Genomic DNA, 27,768 nt, shown 5'->3' on the forward strand with positions numbered 1-27,768 from the left:
TTAAGTTACTTATTGATACATATTAGTATGCATTTACTGATACTAATAGTCCGTTTAGATCTTCAAGCCTACGCTTAGCTCATTTTTTTCAGTTGACTTTTTAATGCTAAAGATCACAGGATTAGAGACAGAATTGATTTCACGTAAATTGATCCATTTATTATTATTATTTTTCAAAAATAGAAAACATCTTCTAAGTTATAAGCAAATTTAGGGACAATAAAATTTAAAAGCCACCAACTGCATCAATTACGCCATTTATCAATTTGAATAAAAATCATTCTAAAATTCTATTAAAAGTTAATTGAAAATCTTCTGCCTTCTGCATAATAGCAATGAAGTAATCTCCAAGAAAAGATACTTGGGTGAGAGAAGAATCTTTACTATTACGCTGTATATAACCGAACTGCCTAATAGCTTTGACAAATTAATCAAACCAGATGTATTCAGAGCAATTTTATTTTAAAAGCTTAGCAGAGCGCTTTTGGCGTATGAGCCATCATCAGTGCTAATTGTCATACACCGCTCATACACCGAAAGTGCTTTGCTAAGCTTTTAAAATAAAATTGCTCTGAATACATCTGGTTTGATTAATTTGTATTGTCCTTCGAGCAACACAGGCACTTCCCTCTTCTAATAGCTTTGATGCATAATATATTTTCAACTTCAACTGCTGATGAATCAAGACAACCAAGTCTTTCACATCAAATGATCTATTCAGAATAACATTGCTAATATTATATGGGAATTTAATGGTATTATTACTTCTGAGGAAGGTCATAACAAGGCATTTTGAAGTATTTAACAAAAGACTATTTAAGACCAGATTTTACCAGCTGGTCCAGATCATTATGACGTTACAAAACATCATTATTTCATTTAATACATGGAAAAATTTTTTTAGCTCTTTTAACTCTGCCGTCTAGACGAAGCCGAGTCGTGTTACTCTTGCAATCTTTCTGAAACCTTCACATGACATTCCAGCACCATATATCATTCCAATTTTGGGCTTTAGAAAATCTTAGTGAAATGAAAAGAAAAAGTGTAAGAAATAATATTAGTCTTGCCCTCAACGATTATAATCATCGAGAAACCAGCAAGTTCACTTGATAGCTTACAGAACGGGTGCCAATTATTTCACTGATTGTTGATCAGTTTTCATACACTTTTTAAAAGATTTGAACTATAGTCCTTTATTACTACTTACTTACCCACTGAGGGTTGTGACAGAGTTTCAGCAATAATATCAGTTAAGTCTTTAGCGATAATAACCATCGAATAGTCGGCAAGTTTATTTGGTGCCTCAGGGATATTGGCGATTACGTTTCACTACTACTGTTTTTCAGATTATTGAAAGCAAAAATTATATTTTTAATATGTTAAATAAATTTTTATTATAGGGCGAGAGGCAAAGACTGATGAGACGAAACATTGTAAGATACGCAGTTTTGGCATATGTGGTTACCCTCATGAGGGTATCCTTAAGAGTAAAGAAACGGTTTCCTACATGGCAGCATTTGGTCGACAGTGGTGAGTAAGTTCATTTTGTTGATATTTGTTATTATGTAAAACGTTAAATATGGTTACAATTATTTACATTATAAAATTTCATATAAATGGTGTTAACCAAATTAATTAGATATAATTGGTTTCTTTCAGGTATAATGATGGACAGCGAGAAAAAGATATTCGAACTAATGGACCAAAAGACACCAATGTCAAAATATTGGATGCCACTTGTTTGGGCGGCAAATCTTATCAATAGGGCAAGGAAAGAAAATTTGACCACCAGCGATCATATCGTACAAACCATTTTGACTGAGCTCTCAGATATTAGACGGAGATTGGGTGCTTTAATTGGATATGATACTGTATCAGTACCATTGGTCTATACCCAGGTAAACACCATATCCAAGGAAATAAAATTCTGAAGGAAAGTCACCACACATTTCTTTTCAGGTGGTATCATTGGCTTTATACGTTTACTTCATAGCAGCTCTCCTAGGACGCCAATTCGTCCCGCATGCTCAAAGTGATATGAAAGGAAAACTGGAGGAACCTGATATGTATTTTCCATTTTTCACAGCATTGCAGGTAAAATACCGACTATCAATTTGTCTATTACATTCTTAGATAAGTCCTTTTAAGTTTCACATATTTTCAGTTCTGTTTCTACATTGGCTGGCTTAAAGTTGCAGAAGTTTTAATAAACCCATTTGGTGAGGATGACGATGATATAGAATTGAATTGGCTCATTGATAGACATATGAAGGTAATTGATAAAATATTTGAAGTTCTTGTCACATATGGTCATTTTTAGGCCGCCTACATTATAGTAGATGAAATGCATGAAGAGCATCCAGAACTATTAAAGGATCAGTATTGGGATGATGTCGTACCAAAAGAACTACCTTATACAGTTGCATCTGAACATTATAGAAAAGAAGAACCTAAAGGGTCAGCAGAAAATTATAAAGTAAAACCGGTGGATGGACTTTATGCCAATTTGCTACCTCATACGCATTTTAAAAAGAGCCTTGTGGATGACATGTATGCTGATTATGTAGGTCTCTTCTGATATTTTTAAAATATATTTATATGTGTTATCTGAAATTAGGTATGGCGGCTTCAGATACCGCTCTGAAGAAGCTGGTAGAATGGTCAGCAACTTTGTTAGTTAAAGTAACGACAGCCGTTCTTGAGGTTATAATGTGGCGTAATCGCTTTATATTTTTACTGTATTCTTTCTGAAGATGTATATTATTTGATGACTTCCTAATATCTTATAGTATTCTTTTACTTAAATTCTTCTATTATACAGGGTGTCTCAAAAGTAGACGTCCAAACGAAAGGAGGCGATAGAGGAGGTCAGTAGCAATTAAAAAAACCCATATACTATTATTCGATTGTTGATGGTTTAAAAGTTATTACCGTTTTTCTGTGTTTTATAAAAATAGTGTCATGAATTCTGTAAAGAACTGATAGAGAGAATATCCTCAAGTATTTGCGTAGTATTTGTTATGAATGTTGCCTTAAATAGTGTACTTTTTGATAAGTAATAATTGCATGCAAAACAATTGCTTCTGTCACTACTTAGAAAATGATAATTTCCCAATGTATTTAAGTTTTACATACATATTTTTGCGTTTGAATTGATGCTGCTACAAAGCACGTGTTCGACCAAAAATAAACAGCTATCAGAAAAAGTTGCTTTATTTATGCAGATTCTTTACAGTCAAATATGTATGATAAGAAAACTAAACATTCTTTTTCAAATAATTTTTAAGATCAACATACCGTTTCCCTGTCGCGAATATAGTTAGTTTCTTTCTGGTTTTTCAACAAATTAGGCTTTATTTCTTATACTTAGACTGTTTGCTGTTTCTATTTTCAGAGTTTTTCGTGTTTTAACTCCTTTACTACTATTACAAGTAAACCTTCACAAATGGCTTATAGTTCCCACGAATATGCAGAAATGCACTATGTTTATGGGCTTTATGATGGAAATGCTCGAGCTGCTGCCCGAGAATTTGAAAGACGCTTTCCCGGTCGAAATCGCTATCCTGACCATAGAGTTTTCATAAATGCGCATCAGAGTTACTTGGAAGGCATCATTCCTGGTCAGCCACGGAGAGTAGGAAGACCTAGAAATGATAACGATGAAGATGATATTGTGGAATTTGCAACAGAGAATCCAATAACAAGTGTTCGTCGCATAGCAAGACGTTCGGGACTTCCCAAATCCACAGTTCATCGAGTCTTACAAAGAAATCTGTTATATCCTTATCATGTGCAACGTGTTCAAGCACTTCTGCCCACTGATTATGAAAAAAGGATTCAGTTTTGTCGGGAAATGCTGCAGCGTAATAGAGAAGACTCTAATTTTTCTTAAAACATTTTGTGGAGTGACGAAAGCAGTTTTAAAAGCACAGGGATATTTAATATACACAATTTGCATTATTGGGACTATGTTAATCCTAATATAGTGAGAAATGATCGTTTCCAGCATCAGTTTTCAGTCAATCTATGGGCAGGGATCATTGAAGGCAAATTAATTGGACCATTCGAGCTACCAGGAAGGCTTAACGGCGAAAATTATTTACATTTCTTGCAACATAACTTGAACGATTTACTTGAAGACGTATCTGTAGCAATACGGCGAGACATGTGGCTGCAACACGACGGAGCTCCTGCTCACTCTGTTCGAATCGTAAAGCAACATCTTGATACTACTTTTAATAATCGATGGATTGGAAGGGGAGGAACCATCCAATGGCCGCCGCGTTCGCCTGACCTGAACCCCTTAGACTTTTTTTATGGGGATATTTCAAAGAACTTGTTTATATCAATGAAAGCCAGGCTGAAGTAGACTTGCGAAGAAACATAAGACAAGCGGCCAACGTTATTACCAACAATGACAGAGCCTTTCGGCACATAAAAAGTAATTTCATCCGCCGTTGCCGAATGTATATTAGGGCAGGTGGTTCGCATTTTGAACATTTATTGTGATGTTTAATAGCAATAAATTCTTTTTTTTTCATTATTTAGAATTAGATTATTTAGTATTACAATATTTTGATGTTTGTCTAAAAACGATTAGTTTAATAAAAATGTCAATCAAAAAAGACTCGTATCACTTATCTGAAAGTATTTCTATATAAAATGTTCATTAAATAAGTAACTTTTCCTGATAATTTTTAACTTTTTGTAGTAAATTTGTTTCTGCCAGGTTCACTTAAAATACAAATAATTTTTAAATAAAAATTAAACATATTGAGAAATTATTTTTTTTTATTAGTGAAAGAAACAATTATGCATCCAAATCATATTTATGAAAGGGTGCACTCCTTAGGGTCACACTCGCACTAAATACTAAGTAAATAAATTATGATATTTTTGTAATAAATTTTGTGCATGATGCATGAAGCGATTTTTACAAAAATAAGAAAAATGGAAATAACTTTTAAACCATCAACAATCGGATAATAGTATATAGGGTTTTTTTGATTGCAAATGATCTCCTCTATCACCTCCTCTCGTTTGGACGTCTACTTTTGGGACACCCTGTATATATATTTATTTAAATTTTTTGGTCTGATCACGTCCTTCATACTGATTTTGTATAATTTTTTTTTGAGTTGATGATTCGGATGATACGTATTCTTTCGAGTGAGGCTAATCAGTTTTTCAGTTGTACTACTTTACTGAATATGGTATTCTATTCAAATTTTATAATCAGATCTGATTCCCTTCCTTCATTATTCTTTCTTCAGCTTATAGTTTTTCAATTAATAATAACTGAATATTATTCTTGGATATTATACAAAAGAATTCTATAAAAGCTTTCAACTTAATTTTACTGGAAAAAGCTGTAAATCACAACGGGTTTCAGATTTCTTGCTTCTCTGTCTGTATATCATTCAAGTTTTAAATCCACTAGAAATTTCAATGTGAAATATCTTTTTATCTCTGTGTGGGTGATGATAAATAATAAATAGCGATATCCGCGAATTGAGTATAAGGGCTCGCACCCATAGGCTTCTAGTGCAGATATTATACAAGATTTGGAACAGTGTTTCAACAGCCATTGAAAATGCTTCTTCTGAAGGAAATGTAACAAATAATAATCTCTTATTGGTTCATTATGCTTTGAGTTCTTATGTTTTTGTTTCGTTGTTGGTTTTTCTTTTTTTTTCGTTTGTCCTTTAGACGAGAATGAGGTATATTGTAGTTAACCTTAGCAGCTGTATATCTAACATATCCGGAGGTGTGCACCCGTAAGGTGTTGCCTTAAGGCCATTCTCGATGAAATTGCATTGTCCTAGTTTTAATTTTGAATCTTTATACCATTCGAGTTTTAAATCCACTAAAAATTTTACGTGAAATATCTTCATCTCTAAAGACAGGATTACAAATCATCCTGTCTTTACATTATTCAATTAAGAGAATTGAGTCAATATTAATAATTGTCAGTAGTCATTGAAAATGCCAATTGCTTGCTTCATTAAGAGAAAAATAAGAAATCATATTCTCTTGCTAATTCAGTATATAGGAAATACTCATTACTTTTTATAAACGATAATATTTTTATCAATTATACTAAACATCTGTTAGGAAAGCGTCGATACTCCCATCGTAGAACGTAGAAAAAGTCAGAATTGGTTCTCGAGACAACTATCCAGGACTGGAATGGGTTCAGTTCGATCTGCTTCAACTGCATATTCTTCGGGGGGAATCTTCTCAAGGCCCAGAGGGAACTCTGTTTATGCAAATCCGGAAAATGGGCAGCTACATATTACACATCAAAAGATATCCATCTACGATCGACTAGTGGGAAGAAGATCTGGAAGAAATCAGAAATTTAAAACCAGTAAGAATTTCTAGACCTAAGTTTTCACATGCTAAAATTCCATTTTTAGATCAAAAATTCGCAGGCGCAGCCGCAATGCACATAAAAAACAGACCGAGAATTCCCACCCCCGATGTAACAAAAGAAGTTTTAGAAAGAGAAAACCAGAACAGAAATTTTACTGGGATCAGCAATATGGGAGTTCCTGATTCTTCCACAGGAGTCACCTTATTACCACAGCAATTACCTTCTTACACTGGATATAATTCCAATGATTTGCCTGTTGTACAGGTAAGAATTAACAAAGTAAAACTTTTAAATTCTTATAATCGTGTGCTTGTAGGTGGTATTGTCTCCGATTCAAGAGGATGGGAGCAGCTCAGTAAACAATACTTTACATCCCCATTCTCCGGGTACAGCAGCCCTTGCTCAGGCCGTTTTATCACCAACTTTGGGCCCTTTGTTAAATACCCCAGTCAGTGTACCCATGACAGTTTCCCAACTGACACAATTAGGACTAAATTCCGCTCGAAATAGTCCTCTATTCGTCAGAGCATTTGACAGGCAGCCTGTAAATAAAAACTCAATGTTCGAAACCCAGATGACACCAATTTCTTTAACAGAGTTAAAGGATCATGAGATTGGAGAGAATAGTGGAGGTTCGTCAGTAGATTCGGAGTCTAATGTATCGCATACCACTGCTTCTCTAAGTTCTAAAAAGTCTATAGATAATTTAGATGGTGCCACTGATAGTAAACCATCAACTAGGTTAAGTACTGTGGACGAGACAGACAGAGATAAGGGGTCTACGATTACTCCAAGTGCCTCAGCACCAACCTCCCTAAGCTCTATGGGAGGTTCTGATGTCTCAAAGATAAGAAAAGTTTCTACAGTGTCTCAAACCACAAGTGGAGGGGCGAAAAGAGGAGAGGTTTATGTATGATATTGGAGATTATGTGTTGTATATATTAGGCTTATTTTTTAAATGTATATATTATGTGGGAACAAATGTGGGGTCAAACAGTTCCCGTAAAGTTGGCATAACAAAGAACTACTTGGAAGGAAACTGTAATAAAGTGTAATTTTTTTGTGATGTAAATATATAATATTGTTTTTAAGAGATTTTCAGCGATATCATAATATATTTTATGTCGAAGTTTATTTTTAACCTGTAACAGAAATATAAATATATATATTTTTATTTTAAATGGAGATTTCTTTGTTAATCAATGATATGCATAACAGGTTCCGGCTGCTCACTGCATTACAAATCTATAATCTAAAAATCGCCTTCCAATAAGCAAATTATTACGTGAAGTTGACTTTAATGAAGATGAGTAGATCTTCCTCAGGGTTCCATATTTAACTACAAAACCTTTATCAATTATGGAATTTTTAAACAGGTTTCAGCTTTGGTATTTAGCCCCTTCCGCTTATGAAAGGAGTTCAAATGTTTGAAGTATGAATTTTTTTCTACTATCATTGTTCTGATTTATTTTCCAAACAGATCATGATTTCATTAGTAATAAGTAATGGGGAAAAGAAGAAAAGGAACGAGGAACAATTGGTATAGGCATAAAGACATTTATTGATATCATTGATCTGTGCAGATAAAAGTTACAGAAATACGAGTTTATTACTGATATCATGAAGAATGACTCTACTAAGAACCAACAGCCCTGTTTCTGCTTCACAAAAAAAAAACTAATAAAAACGGCTTTGTAAGTAGGAGTGGCTTTAAAATAGCAGGTTGAGAAGGGTGTAAAGACATTTCTCCACAAACGAAAATGCCAATCTTTTAGTCAAGAGTTATGTATGAACTCATCAAAGTTCATAAAATTGTTTTTGACAATGTCATAAATAAAATTTATTTTAAACACCTCAGTAAATCGCTAAATAAAAAACCCTTATGTAAAAGTAATAAAGCCTTTGTTTATAGAAGTATTACATATTTCGATAAATTATCCAACCAAGTTGCGAAAAGTTTTGCGAGAGACTCAGACAATCAATTATGTATGTGCTAACATACTTTTAATAACTTATCTAAACACCTGGTCAACACCAAAGATAATATTCCTGCCACTCACAGATAAGGAGTCTATAGACTCAAATGTTGTCATCCTCATGTGTGCTACATCGGGCAAAGCGGAAGGAGAATTAAAACTAGGGTAAAATAACATATCAAACTAATAGAAAATAACATAAATAAGTTTATTACGAATAATTCTCCGTTCGCCAACCATATCATCGAGGTTAGACATAGATTAGTACCAGAGGTAGACACAAAAGTTTTTTAGATTTATCAAAAAAGCTAACCTTTTAGAGATTCTCGAAATTAATAATAATTAAGCCATAAAATCACCAGATTTTGTATGTGTTAATGAACAGACTAAGCTTGATAGCGATCAATTTTTGAACTCGTTAGGCCGTCTGCACACGAAGCTTCTCGTCATAGACGCGTACTAGGTTCGTTTTGTAGAGACGATTCCTGTACGCCCAGAGATCTGCACATGGAGCGTATTTCAAGCGCATGTCTATCGTATCGTGGTTAATAGAAAACAAATTTTAATATAAAACAGTTGGAAAGATGTCTAGCGACGAAGAGGATGTGCTTCTTCTATATTATCTACGTCGTCGAAAAAGAAAGAAAACCAGGAGATTTTGGTCGCATCCTTATATTAGGAATAATGATAATAGGAGGTTATTTATTGCCGCGAGAGAGTTATCTGAAGACGACTCTAAATTTCAGACTTTCTACAGAATAACAAAAAACTCTTTCCTAGAACTTGTCCGAATTGTTGGACCTGTCATTCAAAAACAAAATACGAATATGCGTGAATGTGTTAGTGCTGAAGAAAAAATTATGATAACTTTGAGGTGAGTGTAATATTTATTTATAACTCCAGAAGATACATTAATAAATATGATAAATAGGATTTTTTTTAACATTAATTTAAATATTAAAACAAAAATGTAAAATGGTTTGCAATTACTAGCAGCCGGATTTAAAGCATTTCATTTGTTTTGCCTCTCTGTTGTTTCATAAGAAATTTGTTCAGTACTTCTTTCAGGGTCCATATCGTTGGACTGAGAATCATTTTCATTACACTGTGTTTTGGTATAAGTTTCTGATAGTTGTATGTTACCCGTATTTTCGGAATGTTGTACTGGCTTCACGTATGGCAACACAAACTGCATTATATCGTGGAGATAATACGGGTTTTTTGTCTTAGTTGAAGATCCACTAGGAGATAATTTTAAGCTGCGAACAAATCCATTTCATACGTTCTTCCATTTTTCCTTACATTCTGCCACTGAAATATAAATCATCATCATAATCATCACCCACAGCTACCCCATTGAGCACTCACGCATCAAAAAATTTATATACATATAAAATATTTATTGTTTCAGATATCTGGGTACTGGTTGTACATTCACTTCTATGTCCTTATATTTTCAAAAAGGCGAACGAACTATTGGAATGATCATAGAAGAAACCACCAAGCAATATGGGATTCTTTAAAGGTGACTTATATGGCTTTACCAGACACAGATGGCTGGAAGAATATATCAGCAAGGTTTTTTGAACTATGGCAGCTACCAAACTGTTTAGGGGCCATCGATGGCAAACACATTCGTATTCAGAAATATCCAAATTCCGGATCAGCAATTTTCAACTATAAGAACTATCATTCAGTGATTTTACTAGGATATTGCGACGCTGATGGTTTGTTTGTAACAACTGAGTGCGGATTTGCTGGCAGAACTAGTGACAGAGGTGTCTTTCGTGTTTCAACATTTGGCCGCTGGTTAGAAGGTAACAATAATATACCTTCTATATCTAAACTTCCCAATGATCCGAACAAAAATCAATTACCCTATTATTTGGTAGCTGACAATGCGTTTCCTTTAAGACACAATATAATGAGACCTTATCCGGAAAGAAATATTAATAATAAAATGAGAGTTTTTAATTATAGGCTTAGTCGAGGTAGAAAAACTATAGAGTGCACATTTGGAATGATGACGCAAAAATTTCAAGTTTTTCTGACCCCTATTCGATGTCAAAAATATGAAACAATAGTTTCAATAATATAATGTGCTTGCGTGTTACATAATTTCATCAGGAAAAAAGAAGGAATATCCTATACAATACCTTCCAATGAATACAATCTTGAAAATCCAAGAAATGTACCGGCATGGGAGGACGAATTAAACCTAGATGGAACATTTTCGCCTCAGGATTTACGAAACAACTTGGCTAATTATTTTTTAATGCCACAAAATGCATTATTATGGCAGTGGAATTACTGTATTTAAAGTTTAATAAATAATATAGAAACTAATTTTAAATATTTTTTTAATTTAAATTTAAATTGTTACATACCGCATGCGCAATGATTAAAAAATTGTTGATTGACAGCAGGCATTATGGCTCAAATCTCTTATCAAAATTAAAACTGCAGTTTTATTTAACATACCTGTCATATTCATCTCACGGGCTATTACGGACCAAGCCTTTTCTTTGGTGTTTGCGACGCTGCGTCGCCGTGTGCAGGCTCTCATTTAAAACCAAGTGAGATGCACGGAAGCGTACATCAACCTACAGTCGCATCTAATACGCGTCTATGACGAGAAGCTTTGTGTGCAGACGGCCTTAAGTACACACAACCTTCCGACTTACAATAAATAAATATTATCCTTCTTTAGAAATACTTATCATTTATACCTCCCCTCCCCTTTCTTCTTAAATTACCCTCTTCTTAAATAATCTCCTTAGAACATTGAATTCATTGAACATTGAATGTGTATTCAATGTTCTAAGATAATCTCCTTTACAAGCATTATTTCCACCAAATCCTTCCCAGGTAACAATTTACAGTCACCTAAGTTGAGATTACTATTATTTTCACTAGTTGCAACGTTGTTCTCAGTGCAAAATTTAGTTGGTTTTGCAACGACGTTTATTTTCGACCAAACTTCGACGTACTGCACCTGTATCGCAACTATTGTAAGACTCTGCTGTTTTTAAAACGTATTTTTTACTATAGATGATAGCAGTAGTAATTTACACTTAAACGTGCAGACGTGTACAAGTTTTCGAATCAAAAACCCAGTAAGAACAACGTTTCCTCATCGTTAGCGAATGGGTAATATATGTATAAATATCATATATTACCCAAGGTAATTTATACATATATGGAATGGGTATTACATTGCCTGATCGTCTGTGTTGATCATTTTTCACTGTAGAGGGAGCTTTTTGACATGTTTTGAAGAGTTTAAGGAAGAAGATGAAAACAAAGGAGAGAATAAGAGGAAGAAAAAATATTCAATTTAACATAACCTACTTAATCTATACTTTTATAATTCATTTTTTGCTTGGAATAATTGGGATTTATTATTTTCGTTTTGCTTCAAAAAATGAAGAGATATAAAGACTTTAAATATTCTGCAACTTACTACAGACGCAAAAAAAAGACTTGCAATGGATGTAAAAATGCCTACAACTAGCTTACCTGAAGTTGATATGGATTATCTAGAACCAATGGAAGTAGCGGAAGATAGCAGTGGAAATGTTTGTATTAAATTTTACATATGAACTACTTTAAAATGTCCTTCCATTCTTTCGGAGTTTATATTTTTCGAAGAGCTTATGATTTTTTTTTGTAGAATTTAAAGTTTTTGTTACTAAAGTTTGTAAAACGTGCTGCATACGCGCAACAAACTTCAAACAATAATTGAAATATTAAAATTTTAGGTCAGGTCCATCCGTTCTTCCTCTTGCTCTAGGCCAACTAGGGACAACGACACGTCCAGCGGGTTTCTGATAAAAAAAATTATTAATTTTTTTTTCGAAATCCGTTATAAATTCAGAGCGCGCGTGTTATTTAGGGCTAAAATAACATCTTTTCACAGTAAACTATGTTCCGTTTACAAATTAAGTGCTTATATATCTTTCAAAACGGGTATTTTACCCGTAAAATTCACTATATGAAACTACATATCAAACAAATATTAATAAGGACTGTTCAAAAGATGGAATAAAAAGGTTGTATTTTTGGAGTAGCTGCCTACTGGAGTTATCTATTAGATTATTGTTAAAAAACTAATTAATTTTTCTGTCGTTATGGCGTCCATCCATCCAAAAATCAGTAACTCTAAAAACGATGCAAAAGCGCTTAGAAAGTTAACGGGAAGTCACTGCGTAACGTTGAGACAACCAAAAAAATCTCTTTCAAATTGGTGTAAAACGGGGTTGTCTCTACGGTTAAGACAACGTAACAATGCAACTTTATGTTGCAATTTGCAACGTTGTCGCGTCGAAAAATTGCTAATTGGGTTTCTTCGTGCTACTATAGTACTCTGTCGTTTTAACTGCGTTTACTAGATGTCGTGACTCTTACAATATGTTAAGTTTGAGTCTGATAAGATAAGTGAACTCATCGAAATGCATAACTCTTGACAACAGGATTGGCATTTTTATTTGTGGAGAAAAATCCAACCGCCCTTCCCAACCCGCTATATAATAAAACGGTGTTTGCATTTTACGAAAATCAAAAACATTTTTAAGCAATGCAAGCAATATGCAACTAGATTAATAATTACTCTAAGTTTAGGTAACTCTTTCCTAATCCTTGACAGGTTCGTCTATAGCAAAGTTCACACTTAATCTGAACGCATGTAGGATGCTGTTAGATATAGGGGAGAGTGTTCCACAATCAGACACAAAATAGATTTTGCTAAGTATTGACCTTGTTTATTGAACCAACCAAAATATGATTATCACTAAAATAAATTAAGACTAAACATAAGTTTTTATGGTAGAACAAACATCATAAACCAAAAACTAATTTAAAAAAAGTTTGTTTAACAAAGGAAGGACAGTTGTCTGTTAGTGGAACACACATGTTCCACATCCAGACACTGCATGTTCCGCAATAAGACAAAAGGTAATAATGTTTTAAGCAACTTCTAAAGCTGAAAAATTTATTTCAAATAAGATTGTTGCCGCTTTGTTGTTCTCACATATGCTGGTTTTGGTAACACCATCTTAATGTTTTCCAAACATACCAATGAGACGTCTTCTATTTCGGGGTAAATAAAGCTGTTATTATAATTAACGGACTTTCCTTGCATTCCTTATCCTTTTTACAAAACACTTCAGCTATGTAATAAATTTTTTTTCTTTTTGTCCATAAATTCTATCAAAATAAGGTCGCTAACTTCTGGCTTTTTATTAAGCTTATCTAGAAGTGGTGGTAGATCGATTTCTCCTACAAAATCAATATCATCATCGGACTTTCAGTTACAAGCATCGCCGCGTCTTCACTTTCTTCGTCTGTTGAGTCTTCATCGATTACTTTTCTTTTCACGACCTTATTCTTCTTAACACTTTTTTTTCTTTCTCGCTCCATTTATTTAGCTTCTAGGGCGATCTTTTCTGGAGTGTCCGTGGCGATAATACTTTTACATTTTTCTCTCTTCTTTCTCCGATTTCAGCCTTTGGGTATCCTTTAAATTTTTGTGGACTTACGAAAGTTTCTTTGTGATTTTGTGTAGGTTGTGTTTAAACTAACTGATACTAAAACTAAAGAGTCTGACATTATATTTTCTTCAATGCATTTTGATGTTGATGGTTGATTTGAATCCATAAGTCGTTCAGCTTCTTCATTGTTTTGATCCACATTCCTATCAGTTACGCTGCTAATTGCAAAGTCGTCATCTGTAAATATGAATTTATCGAAGGGATAAATCCCAGTTTTCGAAATCCGGATTTGATATTAGCGGGAGTCATCGATTTTTCAAATGCATAAGCAACACAGCCAGCGATATCAAAAATAGAAACAGGTATCCCAAGGGTGCTCTAAAAGCCATGTTTGTAAGGCAGTATTGTAGAATGATTTAAACGAAAAAAACACTGAGACATCTAATGGTTGCAGCTTGTTGGAAGTATGTGGCGGTAAGGTCAACATGATCACTCCATTTTCCTTGGCTAGATTTATTCCTTCTATCGTTAGATGACTCTCGTGATTCTCAAAAATTAGGAGAGAAGGGTTTTCTTTTATGCTGGACGTATATTTAACGAAGTGCCTTACAACGCTTGGAAACAATTCACCAGTCATCCATCCAGAATCGGAAACCAATTCCAAAGTACCATGCGGTGCTCCATAAGTCCTTCGAAGATTAAACTTTTTTCGTGGAAAAATCATGACTGGTGGTATTGTATTCCCGGATGCTGATATAATACAATAAGTGGTGACCAGTAAACCTCGTTCGGCGCTCATGCAGAAAGACTCCTGGTTGATCCCTCTCTGAGCAACAATCTTTTTCGGTTTGTGGACGGTTGTGGTGGCAGTTTCATCTAAATTATAAATTCTTGTACCGCTGTAAACATTTCCATGGTTCTAAAACACTTTTTCCAAATTTTTGAAAAAAAGTCCAACATTGAGTTTGTTGAATGATGTCGCTCTGGAGAGGCTACATCCTTCCGGCTGGCGAATACTTAATTCTGCATGTCTGGACATAAATCCAAGGAACCATTCGCATCCAGCTTCCTTGTTTGTTTGCCAATTTTCCAGAATTTTATAATTATTAATAGTTGCCATTTCATAAGCCAGTTTTCTGATTTAATGACCATTTGTCCGTAACACATTTTTGAGCAAGTTAATACGTAATCGGCTAGGGCTTTTCTTGATTTTCAGAAAAAACTTTTCTACAAGCATAATTTGGAGCCATTTTAATCTCTTTGGTGGGATTCTGTTTTTGCCTTTTTACATATTTATAAACCGTTTGAAATTTTAAATTGTAGCTTTCAGCTGCTTGTCTTAAAGATATCTTTTCGTCGGTGACTGCTCTAACAGTAGCTCTCATGGATTGTTCATCAAATTGCCCTTTATCGCTTTTTCGCTGACGTCCTCGAGCCAATTTTCCTGAAATATAAATTAAATTTTTACAGAAACAATTACTTTTTCAACAACACTCCAAACAAACATGCTGTCTGAAGGTGGAACACAACCTACAATACAAAATTAAATTTAACTGTGACCTTCATACATAACCTACAAAAGTAAACTTGCTTATAAAGTGTCCACAAAATAGCCCAAAATCTGATGTGAAGGTTAGTTTTGTAATACTAGTTTCAGAAGAAAAATTAGAGCATATAATATCATATCAACGATAGAAAAAAACTTACCAGCGTTCAAACTTTGTTTACCACATCGGCGTGTATAACCGCACTATCCGAACAAAAACGCGGCGGGAATTTCAAAATTACATGCTTTGTCTGATTGTGGAACATTCTCTTCTACTATTTGCAATAAAGAATCCTTCAATGACGTAACGATATGACCACGAGCATAAAATAAATCAATTCGTTCTGAATATTACAAAAACAAAATGTCATTACCTTCAATGATAAAATAGGTATCATATTCATGGCTATTACCAGAATGAGCATTGATTATTGTTAAATGGAATATATCCACAATACTCTGCCCTTTGCATTTAAGAACAGTCATAAACGCTATATAGTCTGTTCTAGTTTTGTTCTGTTTTTTTTTTCATAAATAGATCCATAAAAGTATTGCCTTTCTGTTTACAATACTCCTTATTACGTTTGACAGTTGATTTAATGATGTGTGATTATAACTATTTATACATATTATAAAAGACATTACTAGCAAATATACAAAACAGTTAACATCTTATGGCCACTATACCAAACATTAATTTACAACAATTACGGCAGATTTATGTGTGGATTTCTTATTAAGGCGTCAATGCCATATGGGTACTTTTGCCATCTTAATGCAGATTCCACATAAAGAATGGCCCTTGTATACATACACATTATGCAAATGTCGCTGAATTCATAAATAGCTGAGCCCATAGTTCAAGCTTGTTTATTATCTTTCTTAAAATTTCATTTCTTGCTCTTGTACCCGTATATGATAAATTAATTCTCTTCACATGTAATATATTACTTATTTGGTTGTTGTTATTTGAGGCGTTGAGAACCAGAATGGACTATCCCTGACTGACTTTAAATGAAGATAATTAGGTTTAAAAAATATGCATTTTTTCGTTATTTTTTTGTATACTTCTAAAAGGTTATATTTGAATTTAATTTATGTTGCAATACTAAAAATTATATATTTTTTAATGTATCTAAGAAAATAATACTATATTTAAAAAAAAAAAAAAAACAGAAAAATGTGGGTTGGTCCGTTTTGGTTTTATAGAAGTTTAATTAATTTCCATAATGGAGTAATGGACTATAACCAAATAATGCAAATTATAAATTTTTTTACATATTTTTATTTCAAAATGAACAATACAAAAAAATAATAAAATTTTTTTTCTGCAAAAACAACGAGAAACATATTTATTTTCTAAAGAAATAGAGAGAAAAACTATTCATCATTTTTATCAACTATAGGAATTTCATCCCGTGCTGCTGACGAACAGTTAAATTGGCGGAATGAACTCAATTAACTCTAGAAGATCTTTTTTTTTTCGACAGTTGCACAGTGTGCGGTAGGGTATAATAAAGGCAAAGGTCCCTGTATGCTATCTTTTGAAACATTTCTTTTTTGAACATTAAACTTTTGCAAGGGTTGAGTTTCGCTTATTCCATATTTTAAATAAATTATAAATGGATCCTCTTTGTTATTATAATACAGTGCATTTTCAACCATTCTACTTTTGTAGAATCTAAACTTATTTTTCTGTTTGTAATTAGTTTTTCTAGGCCGACTGTAGAAAAAAATTGTTTAGGTTCATTTGAACAACTTTAAAAGGAATTTTTTTCTTTGCACTTGTAATGACATTAACCCAATCATTAGAAACATAAATATTGCGAAAGAATTTTTTATTTTTTTCAATTACACCAAAGTCTCTGTCGCAAACTAAAAAGGAATGACCGCTAACCAAAAAGTTATGCTGAATTTCTTCTACCGTAAATTCCTGAGATTGAACAACATAATGGCAAATTAAAGCCATTTTAATGTTTCTGTTCTGACCTCCACAGCCGTCAGAATATAATAAAATTTTTTTGGTCGTTACATTATGTTTAAAATAATACATAAGACATGATCCAATTTCTTGTGATCCTCGAGATGCTAATGATTCATCCCATACAAACATCGTGGCTTCATTGCTCTGCAAATTGTGTACTCCAAGACAGTATGTCCATAATTGCCTTTTATAATAGGTTATACCTGTAGAGATGACGGGCGTAGGCAATGTTTTCATCAGATCGAAGGCTATAACTGTAACTTCCTCCTGTGACATTTGGGCATCTAGACTCATGGCATCGCGTAGTTGTTGGGCTTTTCGTTGGTGAAGTTCTAGTTGAAAATTTAGTTCCTTTTTCTTTTCTTTATTCACTTCATATTTTAATTTATTTTTTAAAGCGTCACATTTCTTGCAGGAGTCTACAATAGGTGGGTGAAAATGAAGATCAAACTTACTGTTAAATACATCACGGAACAGATTCTGACACAGGATTAGCTGCTTTTTTCTTATACTCAGTATAAAGAATTCTAATATTCATGTCGGGACAAAGGTACTTCCTGTCCGTCTTATGCCTTGAGTAATGGGAAATATAGGTTAGAAAGGTTCTAATGAAGTCACAAACATCATCAATTTTTTCTATGGGTGTTTTGTTTGTAGGAGGGTGTCGGCCTCGTTAATCCTGTGGTAGCATTAATTTATTTTTTTTCTTAAGGGTTCTACCAAGTTTACCGTCTGACACCATTAGAATTAGTTTAAACAAGTTTTTACATATTTTAACGTCACTTCCTTGACTGTTAGGTAAATAATATTCTCTCGTCATATGTTTTGATTTATTAGTAGGAGTAGCATTATTTGTGGCATAATGACGAGCCACTGGCTTAACTTTAACTTGTGAAAATATGTATCCGGTCTGTAAGTCGAAATTAGCTAGTTCATAAAATTTATTATAGATTTCCGTTTGAATTTCTGGAATGATTTACTTACAGTCTTACACCATTCTAATTTACAGCAACAGCCTGCAGGTAAAAACGTTTTAGCGGGGACAATTTGGTTTTTTACATTGGTATAACTCTTACCACTAGCTCGAAAATATTTACGTATGTTTTTTTTTCCATTCACTCTCGTTTCTCATACGCTTTCTTGATTTTTTTTACGCTTCCTTCTAACAAAGATTTTTGAAAAACATTGTTATCAATAGTATTACTAGAATCACTCTCGGGTTCTGACTGTGAAATTGAATCTGGTAATCATCAGAGCTTCCATTGTCTTCAAATTCCGAGGGCTCACTTTGACCATCTGAACTTGTTTCTAAAAGTTAGGTTAGGATTAGCTAAATATCGATTTACTAAAGTTTAAAAAACAAAAACACCAACCTTCTATTTCCTGGGATGTCCCTCGACCTGAGCAACTAGTTGAGGCCATATTTTTTAAACTAAACTCTAATAAATAAGTATTACTGGCTTTTTAAAGTATTAAACATTACAACGCGTATCGTTTATGAACTGGACTAACCCACGGTAAACAATCTTTATCATCATAAATACCAAAGCGGATCAAGCCACATAGTTCGCTCTGGCAGCGATTTATCATTAAGATCGACAGGGTGGACCATCCTATTTAGTGGCGCCATCTGTTATGGGATGCTTGCAACTCAGATGGTATACTTTGGCTTTGTAAAATGTAATATTAAGTATCGAAAACACGCCTTAGTCCAATATCTATGATTTTGTGGGATGATCCGCTCTGGTTCTCAGCGCCCCATTTGAGGTACAAGAATTTAGGAAATTTATTTATTTTCAGAATCCCATAAATCTTTGTTTTATGGTTAAAATATATTTAACCCATAAAAGGGTCAATCACTAATATTGTTGATTGAATATTTGGGAGGTATTGATAAGATTTTGATAGAATGATAACCCAAATATATAATCAAAGCAAATAAGTAATCAGATTAATTTTTATCCTACTAAATTGGCGAATATGACTTCGTACAGCAGTTAGGAATCTGCAAAATCGATGCGATGTAAAAATAATGCTTTTGAACAATCAAAGAAACTTATATGATCCCTAGGTAATATAAATTTAATACAGTTTTAGAATAGAGGAAAGTAGCCTAATACTGCATAGGTTCATAATATCGGACATTACTCTAAATCTGTAATAGCACAGCGCCATCTCGTAATTTCCGTAGTAATCAAGAGAACTATTACGCAGATCATTTCCTACAAGAATTAGAGAATCCTATCATTGTTTAAAAAACGTCATTTTGCTACTGTAACGGTTTTCTATGTGCATAGATTTTAACAGTGTATAATTTTTGGCGTTATTTCTGGAAAAGGTAGGTTAAATTATTTGTTTGTTACATACCATATCATTAAGTAGATTGCAGATGATACCTTTTAATGTATAAATTGCTTCTGTGAACTATTTTTTAAATGTAAAAAAAACGGTAAATTTAGTGAGGTTATGTACCGTAATATCGGATACTTTTGGTTTCCTAATATCGTATAGTATCGAATATTTGGAACCAGTTTTCTGGAGCTGCTTTTAAATGAATCAACTGATTTTCTGTCATAGATACTTGCGTTTTACTCTTTTTTTTTTAAATAAATAAGAATAAGTTTCATATACCATATTATTATGCTTTTAACCTTGATTAAGGAGGTTTTTTGCTTTTTTTTCTAGATAAACGGAAAACAAGAGAAAGGTCGTAAAACATGGGATGCAAGAGCCATGGAGCTTGCGGTAAATGCTGTTAGAAGCAAAGAAACGGGGTATTTAAAAGCGTCAAAAATATATAAAGTTCCAAGGAGTACCCTTGTTGATTACGTAAAATCAGACAAGCCAATAGAAGTATTAACAGCTACGAAATTAGGAAGAAGACCTGCGCTAAGCAACGAAATTGAAAATCTGTTAGTTACATATTGTTTAGATATGGAGAAACGGTTTTATGGACTAAGAGCTTCCGATATTAGAAGGCTAGCGTTTCAGCTAGCTATCCAGAACGGGCTACAACACCCTTTTTCTATGACGAAATCAGGTGCAGGAAAAAAGTGTTTCCAGTTGGATTCAGCATGATCTGTTTACAGCTTGGTTAACACATTTTATAAAGCATGTTAAACTAGCAAAGGGCGATCCAGTGGTTTTAATATTAGACGGGCACTATTCTCATACGCGCAACATCCCTTTAATTGATTTAGTAAGGGAAAACTATGTGCATATTTTATGTCTACCTCCTCATTCGACACATAAGATACAACCCCTAGACGTAGCTTTTATGTCTCCATTTAAAACATATGCATTGGAGATTGAGTCATCGCTCAAAAATAACCCAGGAAGGGTGGTAAATCGCTATCAGGTCGCTGAGTTGCCAGGGAAATGGTTTTAGAAAATGTGGAATTTTTCCGCTTAACAGGCATGTATTCCGAGACGATGATTTTGCTATTCATTCCCAATGTGAAAGAACCCCGCCACCACCCCAACAACTTGATGAGAACAGGCCAGAATTGGAGGAAATAGAAAGCGAAGATGACATACCTCTATCTTCTATGAGGGACAGGATTAAAACACCCGATGCTATCCCCACAAAACCCTTAATAAATAGCTTGACCACTCCTTCTACAAACAGAAAGTTGGTGAAACCGACAGATATCAGCCCTATGCCTAGTTGCTCGTACACGTCCGGATCTACGAATAAGCGAGGAAGACGTGGTACTACTAAGACACTACTGCGTTAATAACTGGATCGCCTTACAAATCAGAACTGGAAGAAGCTTTAAACAAAAGAAAATTAAAAACAGTTCCGATTAACACTGCACTTAAGGGTCAAAACAGAAGCACAAAAGCTAAACCAAAAAAAATGGTAAAGGGAAGGGAAAATTTAAAAGGTCCTTTTCCTATAATTTTGCATATCAAATGAACTCTTTGGGCATAAATTTTGAGTTGGGTTTGGTGTCTGTTCAGACTTTTCACAGAGGAATGATGGTGCGTCTGATGAGTCAGCAGCTATCTAAGTAAAATATTGAATGGTCAATATTGTTAGTTTGGGTATGGGTGGAAACTGAAAATCTGTGCTTAGTGTGGGTAACTAATGTGCGTGTTTTTTTTTTGTGAGAGGTACTATGATGTTAATGTTAATGTTCTAAATTTTTTGGGTAGGTGTGTATAATTAAACTTAGTCTGTTACAATGTTAAAGACCAGAATCTGCCTTGGCAGAATTCTGAATTTGTCGGCCTTTTTTTTGCATAAAATAATAAATGTGTATTTCTTTCTCTTTTTTTATGTAGTTATGTTGAGTTTGCAAAAAAAAAATATTTAATATTATTATTATTATTATTAAAAGCTAAAAAACCTCTCACGGCTCTCACCTCATCCAGTGATGATGACACTGATACTGAATTGCAGTTAGTAGACAGTGATGATGATATGACAGAGATGCCGAAGACGCCGAGTGTCTGTATTGCAATAATTTTTATTCAGAGGACAGAGAGGGAAAAGTGGATCAGATGCAATCAATGTTTTCGTTGGTGCCATGAAGAATGTGCAGGAACTGACAAAAATCTATGGTTTATTTGTGAGATGTGCTTAGATTAACTTTAAGGTTTTTCATAAAGTTTTTGAACGTATTTTCAATTTAATATTAATAAAAATCTAAACAAATACCTATGCTTTTTATTTTAAACGTTTAAGTTCCGAATGTCGGATATATGCGATATTAGGAACACCTACTATCCGATATAAGGAACCCAATTTCAAAATAATAATTTATGTACTGTTATGTTTTTTTTAACTTTTGTGAAAGTTAGAGCCAGTTAGAGCTATTTCGTGTCACATAATGAAAGAACATATATCATCCTAACCGTTTTTAACATGCAATTAATTTATGTGGTATGTAGGTATTTTTTGTTAATTAAGAGAAAAAAGTATCCGATAATAGGCAACTCTATGTTGAGAAGAAGCTAGTAGGATAGCACCTGGGTTAAGGATTCAAGTAATTCAAAGAATCCAATGTTGTTATAAATTTGAGGCAAAAAAACTAACCCTGGATAACAAACGGGATAATATTAAATATTAAGCATAGAGACAACACAAAAAATTATCTTTTATTGAATTTTAATGAAACGAATTATAAAATATTTAAAATTTATAGAAACATTCTTCAAAAATTAATACAAAAACTAAAGCACGAGTATTTTCAGCAAGAGATCCGAAATGCGGCAACCGATCTGAAAAAAGTCTATAATTTGATAAATGATGCCATAAATGAGGAGAATCCTTACACTAAAAATCTTGGCTTTATTGTTGATAAGCGCTTAAAATAGGATCAGCATATTTTATATCTTATAATAAATAAAAAAGATAAACGAGTTTCAACTGAACAACTGTATACTCATGAGTTACTAAATGTTAGGACACTTTTAGATGTTTGTTCTTTTACTCATAAAAATGATAACTTTAAAAATTATGTAGATCATAGACATAGCACGCGAAATAAAATACATAAATATATTCAAATATAAAAAAGTAAGAAAAATATAAATCTTAGATTTGCCGACTATTTAGCTCCCAAGATCTATAATATTATTCCACTAAGAATAGGAAACATCAAGGAGAATAAATCATTCAGAAGAAATTGTAGAATGTATATTGTTGAAAACTTGGAGTTATTTAAACCACTGTTAAAGATCCATAGTATTTTTCAAGGTTCCATTTCCAAGATTCTTGAAAAACATATTTGTAATCCATAAATTTAAAATTATCTATAAAGTTACTGAATTGAATAATATAATTTCCACCTATCAATCCGGTTTTAGAAAAAATGGTAGATAATATAAGAATCAATGAAGACCAAAATTATTTTAGCAGTATTTTGTATGGGCTTATTAGATTACAGTAAACCTGCCAATAATTTTCCACAAATCTATATCTTTTACTTCACATATTAAAATCAAAACTAAAGCGGCGTATTTACGATTAAGGCCACTTCTCAAAAGTATTTATCACAAAAACCAAAATATTTACTTTATTGTTTTATAGGCGTTTAACCCTTTGAGAACGGAATTAATTAAATTACGAAGAAAACAGTTACTACCAAAAAATCTTTATTTAAATGGGTATTTGAACATAAAATAGTATAAAAAAAATAAGTGTCTATTTTTGAAAAAAAACAGCTAAACTCACTATGGTTTGTGGAAATCGTAAAAACAGTTTCTTACATCTTTCAGGCATAATTCGACGTTACATGTTGAGCACTTCCATACGGTTTGATGTGGTTCCTTGCGGCTACTGCATTGGGCACATCTAAGAGAAGTAGTGTGAATGGGCATATGAGCATTTTTATCGTATTTTACTTCTTGAGGTACAAGAGGTTTGAATTTATTGGGGGGTTTCTCTGCACTTTTCCTACCACGTTTCGCTTGTTCTGGATTTGAACCAACTAAGCCACTCACTGCAGAAAGCCGAAACTGTTTCAAGATCATAGTATAAAACATACCTTGAACACCAAAATTCACATTAATCCTTTTATAGTTAGTTAAAATCAAATAAAAAGCAGCACCAAAGCCGGGTCTGCATAATATAAAATAATGATTCCGTTCACTCAACAGCTCGCGTTACGATTATCACTCACTAGCGAGAACGCGAAGCGATCTATCGCGAGCATTAAAATTGACTCCAAATGGCTTTATTAGCTCAACATCATTACGGAAGTAACCAGACCGCCATTTATTACAAACCAGCACAATGCAATTGCATGCAAACTGAATAAAGGTACCACCGATAAATTCTAATCTATTTTGGTCCGGTGTATTTTCAATGAAGGTTCTGCCTGCCCACAGTCTGCTCGCATAACTAACAAAATCAGTATATTTTCTTTTGTAGTATGGGAGCTTCAGACCGACACAATCATGCCTTATTATGCCCAATTGGTTAGGACTCAAATACTGACTTATTAAAATTGTAGTACGTTGGTAAAACAGACATTTTCGAATCCTTAATATCCACTTTGTCAATTTATTTTTTTTTTAAATTTTGGACCTAATTATGCCTCATTTATCACAGAATACCTAGTCTTTGAAAATAACTTTTGATTTAATACCAATTATTACAGCATTAATGAAAATATCACTTACAACTTGGGACAAGGACAACAGGAAAAGTCAAGTGGGACAAATTATGTTCATCTAAAAATGTAAACATTAAACTTGCAAGTTTTATATACAATATCTTATAAACAATACCCTTTGTGGTTTTCTAAGCACACCATAAGTCTACTTAAAAGTAAACGAAGAGCACATAAAATGCGGAATTCGTACCGAAGACAGTCCGATTACGACTTCTCAAATTATTACGTACTTCTCAAATTTATGTAAAACAGTAAAAGTTAGTATACGCAATAATTATAAGCATGAAATTAAAAAAAAATTGTTATATATTTTGGATTTCTTTCACAACAAAAAAAATACGTCTAAGAGCTTACCATTAAAAATGAAATTTAATAATCAGGATGCTTCGAATTATGTTGCCATTAGTGAACTTTTTTAAAATATGTTAGTGGAGTATTTCAACCTTCTAATACACCAGCTTTAATTAAGCCTAGCCAATATCAGGAATATTTTGTAGTTAACAATTTTAATAAAAAGGACATAAAATCCATACTTATATCTATGGATCCTAAAAAGGGACCTGCCACCTGGTACAGACGAATTTCTTTAATTTTTCCTGTCCCGGCTTGTGCAAATGTGGAGAAATAAATTCTGTTAGAAATTACAGGCCAATATCCTTACTCAGTCATTTTGGTAAGCTATTCAAATCTGTTAAAGCAATTCTTTTTTAGGGTCAAAGAAGTCATCGACGTTAACTAACATGGATTTTTTCAAAAAAGATCGGCAATATCTAATTTAATATTATTTATTCGAGTATATCTATATATATATATATATATATATATATATATATATAATGTTTCTCGCTGGCTAAGAAACCATGCAGGCCACCACAACCAAAAGCTTGGCAAATGTCTGGGTGTTTAGCCCCTTGTTGAAGATGGGTCAACGGATGCAGAACCTTTTGGTTTTTTAATTGGATAAAGTTGGTGTCCAGCAATTTTTCGGGTACTTGTATTTGGTCTCGCGAACTCTGAAACTGAACGAACTCATCGGATTCGCCGAGTGTACATATCCGCTAACTCAATGCCACGCAAATTGCAAACAGGGACATGATAACAAAATAACTAATAGCTTTGACGGTTGCTAGGTTATTTTTGACATACGAATCAAAACTTTGTTATAACGTCATCTTCCTGATTGATTTAAATAAGGTAGTTGTTCTGCCGTTGCTTTATTTTGAATGTTATGGAGCGATTTACGTGGAATGAATTGGCAGATATGCATTTAACCCTTGGTGAATCCAAAGGAAATGCTGTATTGGCTCGCGCGATTTATGCTGAACGTTTTCCCAATAGAATGGTCCCAGAGAGAAGATTCTTTCTTAAGGTCGACAGGAGTCTACGTGAGAGAGGACAATTACAAGTAAGTACCTACTTAAAAAAAATAAAAACAAAAAATTTACATGTACTTTTTGTTTTAGGTGAACCCAGGCATAAGAGTTCGTGCAAGACCTATTCGTGATAATGTTGAGGAGGAAATACTTCACAATATTGAAGAGGATCCAAATACACGTACCCGAAAAATCACCTGAGGATAAGCCAAACGTTGGTTTGGAAACTTTTGCATGATAACCACCTTTATCTATTTAAAAAACAAAAGATTCAGCATCTGTTGCCCCAAGGCTATGCTAATAGGTTCGCGTTTGCCACTTGGTATCTTCAACAAGGGGCTGAACACCCAGACATTCGCCAAGCTATTTTGTTTGGTGACGAATCAACGTTTTGCCGAGAGGGACATTTCAACCCAAGAAACAATCATGTCTGGGCTGATGAAAACCCTCATGCTAAATTTATCCGTGGCTACCAACAAAAATTTTCTGTGAATGTTTGGGCAGGCATTGTAGGGGAGAACTTGATTGGTCCGTACATTTTGCCAAGACGTCTCATTGCAGGGAATTATTTGATTTTTCTTCGAGATGTACTGCCTGAACTTTTAGAAGATGTGCCATTGGATGTTCGGCAAATAATGTGGCTTCAACATGATGGTTGTCCGGCACACTATGGTTGCGTTGTCAGAGAATATTTGAACCAAAGATATCCTAGACGTTGGATTGGGAGGGGAGGCCCAGTGGCTTGGCCAGCGCGCTCCCCCGATTTAAATCCCTGTGATTTTTATTTGTGGGGTCATTTGGACCAACTTACTTATTCTACACCAGTGCCAGATGAACATGATCTTTTGGCTCGCATTGCAGTAGCTGCAGGCGAAATGAAAGATAGAGGTGAAGTTATTCAGAAAATTCACGACAATTTAACATTACGCTGCAGGCTCTGTATCCAACAAAATGGCGGCCACTTTGAGCACCTTTTAAATTAATTATTAATTATTATTATTTATTATTTAGTATTTTTTAACGTTATTCAATAATTTTTTTTTCCTTAGTTTTTATTAAAGTTATTTATTTTTAAATTCTGATAAAATGGTGCCTTTTGGGAAAAAGATGCAGGATACCTTTTTCTCTGTTAAATAAACCAAGGATTCTTAAAATTTTTGATTATCAGTGGCGTACTATTTTTTTTATTAAAAAATTACTCTATTGCCTATCTGATCTACGCCACTGGTTGAAACTAAAACATTTATTTTTTACATTTAAAGCATCTTTATTCGGTAGCTTTATTGAGAAAATTTGACACCGATATCTTAAACAGTCAAAAAACTAAAAATTAATTTCTTGGAGGAAAGTCTTCTTGTACTATCGTAACGTCAAAAGTACTGCAAGGTCCTCATATGGGACAGATATTATCTTTTTCAAATCATATTGGTCAATGTTTTTTAATTTGCATATGCAGATAATCTAAAAATCTTCTTAACAATTAAGCAGGTATCAAAAGGTATTCTACCTTAAATAAATTATTTATTAATTCAGAAAATTGACAAATTATATTATTTAGTAGAAAATCAGTTCAAAAAGAAATGTGATGGTATCTTGGAAAATTACATCCTTAACATACAGGGAGGTTAAGACGAAACAGTCACTCGTCTCACCCACAGAGCCCCCATGTTAATATCTGTAAATGGAAATAGGGGTCGAGTAATACCACAGATGTAAATAGCTCCGCACTATATAATAGCACAGATGTAAATAGCTCCGCACTCCGCTCCGTGCGGAGCTATTTATATATGTGGTAATACCTTGAATTTAAGGTAATTTTATTCTCTACATAGCCCTATTTTTATTTTTTTATTTTATCAATTCGTTCTTAAAATCTATAAATAAATGTGGATAAAAAAAT

General features: G+C 33.5%; 1 protein-coding gene and 1 long non-coding RNA gene across 3 annotated transcripts in view; one reads left to right on the forward strand and one right to left on the reverse strand.

Moving 5' to 3' along the window:
• Positions 1 to 7,557, forward strand: part of LOC126740132 (bestrophin homolog 24) — a 51,365-nt gene extending 43,808 nt beyond the window's left edge. Inside the window, exons 4-11 of one of the 2 annotated variants that reach the window (XM_050446062.1) lie at positions 1,401 to 1,530; positions 1,660 to 1,898; positions 1,960 to 2,094; positions 2,165 to 2,272; positions 2,321 to 2,563; positions 6,115 to 6,370; positions 6,435 to 6,640; positions 6,693 to 7,557. In XM_050446062.1, the coding sequence (XP_050302019.1) occupies positions 1,401 to 1,530; positions 1,660 to 1,898; positions 1,960 to 2,094; positions 2,165 to 2,272; positions 2,321 to 2,563; positions 6,115 to 6,370; positions 6,435 to 6,640; positions 6,693 to 7,292 (1,917 nt within the window). In that variant the 3' untranslated portion in view covers positions 7,293 to 7,557. Of the gene's footprint in view, positions 1 to 1,400; positions 1,531 to 1,659; positions 1,899 to 1,959; positions 2,095 to 2,164; positions 2,273 to 2,320; positions 2,564 to 6,114; positions 6,371 to 6,419; positions 6,641 to 6,692 lie in introns of both variants that reach the window. The other variant, XM_050446054.1, reaches the window with a different exon arrangement.
• A 9,680-nt stretch (positions 7,558 to 17,237) lies between these two features.
• LOC126740225 (uncharacterized) lies at positions 17,238 to 18,761 on the reverse strand. The gene is made up of 2 exons (XR_007661823.1): positions 18,448 to 18,761; positions 17,238 to 18,387 (listed from the first exon to the last, which is right to left on the reverse strand). It is a non-coding gene; the product is annotated as an uncharacterized LOC126740225 (long non-coding RNA).
• Between the last annotated feature and the right edge of the window lie 9,007 nt (positions 18,762 to 27,768).

The sequence above is a fragment of the Anthonomus grandis genome, chromosome 1, assembly GCF_022605725.1.
Source record: "Anthonomus grandis grandis chromosome 1, icAntGran1.3, whole genome shotgun sequence".
NCBI classification, from domain to species: domain Eukaryota; kingdom Metazoa; phylum Arthropoda; class Insecta; order Coleoptera; family Curculionidae; genus Anthonomus; species Anthonomus grandis.